Source organism: Camellia sinensis, chromosome 8, assembly GCF_055761805.1.
Source record: "Camellia sinensis isolate YWXY chromosome 8, ASM5576180v1, whole genome shotgun sequence".
Lineage (NCBI taxonomy): Eukaryota > Viridiplantae > Streptophyta > Magnoliopsida > Ericales > Theaceae > Camellia > Camellia sinensis.
The window spans coordinates 156,962,255-156,969,488 of NC_138968.1; the positions used below are offsets into that span (position 1 = coordinate 156,962,255).

The 7,234-nt window shown below is 38.3% G+C and overlaps 1 protein-coding gene across 1 annotated transcript; it reads right to left on the reverse strand.

The window, feature by feature from the left end:
- Positions 1-1,512: 1,512 nt before the first annotated feature.
- Positions 1,513-3,947, reverse strand: LOC114289253 (glucose-6-phosphate/phosphate translocator 2, chloroplastic). Its single transcript, XM_028232917.2, has 5 exons — positions 3,253-3,947; positions 2,943-3,168; positions 2,616-2,838; positions 2,291-2,504; positions 1,513-1,883 (listed from the first exon to the last, which is right to left on the reverse strand). The coding sequence occupies exons 1-5, from the start codon at positions 3,892-3,894 to the stop codon at positions 1,872-1,874; spliced, it is 1,317 nt and encodes a 438-aa protein (XP_028088718.2). The 5' UTR covers positions 3,895-3,947; the 3' UTR covers positions 1,513-1,871.
- Positions 3,948-7,234: the final 3,287 nt, after the last annotated feature.

Sequence of the window (7,234 nt, forward strand, 5' to 3'; positions counted from 1 at the left end):
CACTTGCGGACTCGGAGTTTTCCAAGATCTATGCACCAGAACCATGGGTGTAATGGAGTCCGAACAAAGGACCCTATCCCGAGGACGATGAGTGGAGATAAATTCACTCTTTGGTTAAACTAGCCTATACCCGGGTCAAGATGGCACGATCTAGGAGGTCCTTGAGACTCGGTAATATTTGTGGCAGGGTGTTCTCTTGAACTACCCCTGACCCTTCTACGGCAGGGCGTCCACTGGGACTACCCCTGACCCTTTGGGATGATAAGGGATCATTGGTTAGGTGTGGCTAAGAAGAAGGGTTCGCCGAGATGTTGATCTCCTCTGCAGGGTTTTCCTTATCCTTAGAGAGGTCACCTCCTCGAACAAGAGGGAATATTTCCCATGTGTCTTGCACATGGGCTCTATCCTACATCACGAGGTACCTATAAATAGCATCCACACATAGCTTTACAAGGAATGGATTTTAGAGAGACAACTCTTGAAAAAGAACTAATTTTCCTTCTCCATTATCTACCTTGAGAGTGAAAGTGGGAGATCCATGGGAGAGCCTTGCCATTATTCTCTCTCTAACTACTTTGTCTTTTTCTTCACCCAATATCTTATCGCCATCATCTCTTTACTATTGTGTTCTTAGCTGTGACTATTAAAGAATCTAAGCCTCTTATCATTTCTAGAAAATTCAAGTTTTCTTCAAAGATCTTCAAAGATGTTCGAATTTTCCAATAACATTCTTGAATCCTTTCATACAATACTAGTTAAAGTATGAAAAATATATGCTCTTGATTTTATCTAACTAATTTTTGTATCGGTGTGTTTTAACACTACTCTTTATTTTACATATTTATTCATACAAAATAGTTTAAAAGAGCTTCTCAATACTCTCAAAATGTAACTAACGTGCAAGAGTCTTGTTAAAATAATTATTATACTAGCTAGTCTGTTAGAGTAAGTAAAATAATATGAAATTAGTTATAATATCACAGGCCTCGTTTTGATAATCCAAACCATTCATTTTGTCGAACACTTTGTATATTTCATCCACACAAAAAATTAGATCGATCCAATAATTGTAACTTACTCAATTTATCGCATTTTTAATCAAAAAAATATATGATATATTTTTTAAAACACAAATTTTTTTGTTAAAAATTGGATAAGTTGATTAAGTTACAATTATCGATCGACTTAATTTTTTGTGTGAATGAAATAAATAAAGTGTCGGACAAAATGCACGATTCATATCATCAAAACAGGACCCGTTGTGAGTCTCACGGACCCGAATAGCGCCCTCTAGTAGACTAGAGGGGATTCTCCTCCCTTTTAAAAAGCCCATTGGATATGCTCGTTATGACATAGTGGTGTTAACTATGATTTGATTATGATTCGTTATAATATTAGTTATAACATTATTTTAGTTATAATTTAGAAATGTCTTATAATTATACCTTAGATAGTGTTTGGTTATGGCTCTTTTTTTTTTTAATATTTTAATTATGATCGAAAAAAATCTAGTAACACAAATATCATAATTTCTATATGATATACAATTCATAGCATGACCCTTAGATCCGAGAAGATTGAAAGTGAGAAAAATAAATAAGAAGGATACAAAAGATATACATAATTTAGAATTCTACAATTTTATTGTTTCTTACATTACATCGTAGGAAAATATATTTAATTGCTCTCTCCCCAAAATTAAACTATTTGCTTCTAGTGCCAAATGCTATTACTATTCTTCCCATCGCGGCGTGCTGGTCTAATGTTGATCATCTTGAGTTCTGATTTTATGGCTCAAAATGAAACCTTCCATTTTTGACTCTTCAACTTCAATTTTACTCCAAGTTAAACATTCCTTGACCCCAACCTTCTCACTTCTTTGTCTGCATAAACATTTGGTAATAGCATATTAGTTATTTTCATGAATATTTCTTTCAAACAGTCTATTCTTACACAATCTTATACAAAATTCATGACCCAATGATGAGATTGTGTGAAACTTATTCTGGGTGTGGTGGAAATCACATTCAGAACAAATATGATCCACACAAGAAATTTTTTTAAATACGTTTATTTGATTTTTGTATATGCCCATGGCACTACTAGTTCGACAATGATACAACTCATGAGCATACAAACAGAGGAACAATTTGTCCACATGTTTTATTTGACTAGATGGATGTTTTTGGTCCCAAGAGTGAATACATGGAAATTTAAGCCCTCACAAGACACACCATCAATATGCCATGAGCAGTCATATTCATCTCACAAAGAGACAGTAAAAATTTACCTGTGAATAGAGAAAAGTTCCAAAGATTGCAATGGCAGCTCCAAGAGCATTGATCGGTTGCAGAGGCGTTTGGAAGACGATGATTGAAGCGACTATGATGGAAATCCTCTTCATGGTGTTGCCAATGCTAAATGTCAAGGGAGATATCTCATTGAGGGACATATATGAGACTTGGTTGTACAGGTGATAAAAGACACTCTGTGCCACCACCCACCTATAATACACAATTCAGAACCACAAGTTAAAAAGATTATTTCACTATGATGCCAAAGGTAAAAACATAATTTTCAAATTCTGTGCATGTAGACTTCTTTTCTGTTCTTACCATATGAAATTTGGTCCAATTTGGGCGATAGCTTTGTCCCAGCCTACAGCCCACATCTGTGGACCCTCCACAGCAATTGCAAATGGGGTGAGAATCAAAAGAGACATCATAGACAAACAAGCATAGTAATTCATCCCACCAACAGACTTCCCCTTCATCCCTCTCTTCGAGAATATGTTCCGAAACACAAATGCCAAATTCGATATCATTGCCCCCATAAACCCTGTCATTATAGAAAAATGTTTCAAGATCAATAAAAACCGACTCAAATCATAATTCACAATTCAGAAAGCATATGATAATTTTTTTTTTTGTTTTGTTTCTCACCTGTCAAGTTAAAATTGAGCTCAGTGACAGCAGCAAGAGCACAGCCACCGATAATTGGCACGAGCGATAGGTAAACTGGCACCGGAAAAGCCTCACCCAAAAGAAATCTAGAGACCAGAACACTGAATGCGGGCTCACCACTCTTGATGATGTGAGTGAATGAAACCGCAACCTTTGACATGCTCACTGTCGCCGCCACATGTCCAATTGTATGTGCCACAGCTACCTACAAAACAACAACACTGATGAATATATGAAAAACCAAATGAACCAATTTTTAAAAATCTGAAAACCCATCCTCTCTGCTTACGGGAAACAGAGCTTTCCAAAAGTTGAGATCGGTCTCTGGCGCTTTGGCGATCTTCGTAGCCCAAGAAACAAGCATCATGAGAGACCCGGTTGCGAGGGAGAGAGTTGAAGTGAGCCATGGGAATGGAAAGGCATTGAGGACCTTCTTGTTGTATATATTGAAGATCACATTTAAAGCCCACCATGTTGCAAAGTAGACACCAATTTTAAGCTTCTGAGCTGCAACTTCTCGAGTGTGTTCATCTAATTCAATGTTGATCTGTATTGGTTGCACATGATGGGCTTCGTAGGCCTTGCAGGGAACTAATGAGTCTCGTGGTTTTGTATTATTTGATTCATCAAAGTTTTTGAAACCTGGCAGAGACGACAATATGTGGAGAGGTTTTGGGGCTAAAAGATTGGTTTTGGCTAGCTTTTTATCAAAATTTGAGGGAAATGTTGGGAGGTTTTGAGGTTTTGAAGCTAAGGATTGTGGTTGGAAGTGATTGGAAAGTGTGAAAATTGCATGGGATTGCTTTGCAGAGCAAGCCATGGTGTTGAATGTGAAGTTAATATTAGAATAACAATAAGGTGACAAAGAAATAGTATTGGAATAATGTAGTCTAGTGCTAGATCTTATATTAGATTGATATAAATCTCTCATATATATATAGCATTTGTTGGAGTGGTGGGCTTGCAAGTTAGACTGGCCTCGGAAGCAAGTGAAGGTTCGTTGAACTGTCCTGCGGCCTGTAAACGAACCGCGTAGGGCAAGACAAATGTCACTCTCTCATTGAGTTCCACTTCAAGTTGTTCTTATATTTTCAGGGTGTGAATTATGTGTGTGTATTTTTTATTTTATTTTTTTTTCTTTTTGAACAAATTAGATTTGGACTTTTCCATGTATTTATTTATTTTTTTGGGGATTTAATTTAAGAATTCTATTCACACAATAAAAGTATCTGAAATATTTACATTGGTGCCGTTTGGTAATACTTACGTTTTCAGTTTTCTGCTTATATTTATAAAAAATTTAAAAACTCAAATAAAAACTTATTTGGTAAATTTTTGATTTATAAATCAGCGGTCTCAGTTTATAAATTTAGCCAAAAAATGTAAACTCAAAAAATGTGTTTCCGTTTTGAGTTTTGAGTTTTTTTTTTTTACCACCCAACACTAGCCACCACCCGCCACCATTTTTCACCACCGTCTTCCGCCACCACCACCCACCTACCACCACCACCTGCCACCACCAGTCACCACCCACCACTACCAGCCACCTGCTAGCCACCACCTGCCACCCACTAGCCACCACCACCCACTTCTCGCCACCACCACCACCGCCACTGCCACCCACCTGCCATCCACCTGCCACCACCCACCACCCGCCACTACCATCCATCGCCCGCCACCACCATTTACCAGCCACTTGCCACCGCCACCCACCACCACCAGCCACCTGCCACCCACCCGCCACCACCACCGACTACCCACCACCACCACCACCTACCACCACCACCACCCACTCGCTACCACCCACCACCCGCCACCGTCACCCACCCACCCGCCACCACCCGCCATCCGCCACCCACCTACTACCACCACCACCACCACCACCCACTCGCTACCACCCACTACCCGCCACAGTCACCCACCCACCCACCATCACCACCCGCCACCACCACCCACCACCACCCGTCATCTGCCACCCACCTGTCACCACCACCACCCGCCACCACCACCTATTCGCTACCACCCACCACCCGCCACCGTCACCCACCCACCCACCACCACCACCACCTGCCACCACCCACAACCACCCGTCATCCGCCACCCACCTGCCACCACCACCCACCACCCGCCACCCGCCACTCGCCACCCGCCACCCGCCACCCGCCACCCGCCACCGTCACCCACCCACCCACCACCACCACCACCCGCCACCACCCACCACCACCCGTCATCCGCCACCCACCTGCCACCACCACCCGCCACCACCACCACCACCACCACTACCACCACCCACCATCCGCCACCCACCTACCACCACCACCCACCACCCGCCACCACTACCACCCCCACCATCCACTCGCTACCACCCATCACCGGCCACCGTCACCCACCCACCCACCCACCACCTGCCACCACCCACCGTCACCACTTTTCACCACCATCTTCCGCCGCCACTTGCCATTTCTCACTCTTTTTTATATTTTTAAATTTTTTTAAACATTTTGTCAATTACCAAAATGCGTTTGTAGTTAATGTTTTTCTAAAAATAAACAAAAACCAGTTTATAAAATTTTTGAAAATATAAATTGAAAACGTAAACGTTACCAAACAGACCCATTGTGTTTGGTTAGGGGATCTGGAAAAGGAAAGGGAAAGAGAGAAGTTAAGCAAATTCTGAATAAAATATACCTACATTTCACCTAATTTCACACTTTTTTCATTTCATTTTTCAAATTTCTCCCCAAATCTTCCAACCAAACACAGTGTTAAAATTTTTCTTTTGGTGAAAGGATTATTTCCAAGTTCTTGAATAAATAATAAGAAATTTAAGAAAAATCATTCAATATTCCCGAAATATAATGCGGCTTTACTTATGTAGTAATCCCAATCAATGACATATAGCAATACACACTAAGTGGGTCACTCTGTTGCTATGTTCCCACTCTTCAGATTTTTTGTCAAGTAATTGATTTAGAGTATGAATATAACATGATATTGTGAGATTACTAAATTGTCATTTCAATTTTAGAAGATGTTATAAATGGGAGATAAAAAATCATTATGGGGACTCAACTTGGCTAATGTAGACTGAGCATAGCAAAGCATGTGGTCCAATAGAATGCGTGTGTTGTGTGTTATGCGATGGTCAAATTATAGTCAAAGAAATTATATGATGATGAAATGAAATGATATCATTATATAGTTATTAAATTAATTTAATTTTTTATTTTATGAAAAATTCATTTAGAGAAACTATAAAAGAAACAATTTAAATTATTAAAGTAAAATCTGTTACCAGACTCAATTGGAAACAAAGCTCTCACTTGAACAAAAATCAGCATGAGCATTGCATATTAACGGTGAGAATGGTGGTACCAGTTCTCAATCATTCGGAAGAAGGGCTGGTTGCTCGCTCGTTCATGTCATTTTCAACTAGTTGTTTTTTCAATTTTAGTGCTTTCCACATTTGTCAACTTATAAACCACGTGTCAAATACATAGGTTAGACTGGTTTTAAAATTATTTGTCGACGTATGGTCATTCTCATGAACAGTCACGTGATCGTTTGTTTGGTTTTGCTAAATAGTTGGTACCTTCTCCACTGGAAATTATACTAAAACAATCTGTGAACTTGTGGTTTTGAATTGTACTCATAGTTAGGTCGTGTGGTCCAGAATGTTGTCTGTGGTCACCTACCTCTCCATTTCAAGTCTCAAACACTAACAACGTGGCTCTATTATAACTGTGTTTGATTGGAGAATTTAAAAAAAGACTTAGAAAGGAAAAGAAAAAAACAAGTAAAATGTAAATATAATATACATATATTTTACCTAATTTCATACACATTTTTTTTTTTTTTCTAAATTCCTTTCTAAATATCCCAACCAAACACAACATGAGGGAAGGCAACATCGCCGCCTCCTTGACTCTCAAATTCAATCTAAAAAATTAGTCTTTAAATAATTTTAGTTTATTAAATAAAGTTAATAAAATAATTATTTCATCATAATATCTATTCTTATATTTAATTTATTAAAATAATAATAATAAATTTATTACAAATAGAAATAGTCATTTTATAGAGGAATTAGGAATTGATTGTTTCATTTTACTAATCAATTTCATTTAAGTAAATCAAACATTATATTATAATATTAATAGTTTAAAATAATTTTACCGATAAAATTTTAAAAATAATTAAAGTAGTGTATTATTTAAAAATAATAGATGGTTATTTTTTAAATGTATGGATTGTTTATAAAATATTATTGA

Excerpts from the sequence above, each read along its gene's own strand:
- LOC114289253 (XM_028232917.2), bottom strand. The coding sequence starts at position 3,894 with ATGAGAGATTTATATCAATCTAATATAAGATCTAGCACTAGACTACAT. Across the intron at positions 3,169-3,252 it reads TTTGGAAAGCTCTGTTTCCC|GTAGCTGTGGCACATACAAT; the intron begins GTAAGCAGAGAG and ends GTTGTTTTGTAG. Across the intron at positions 2,505-2,615 it reads ATTGGACCAAATTTCATATG|GTGGGTGGTGGCACAGAGTG; the intron begins GTAAGAACAGAA and ends TGTGTATTATAG.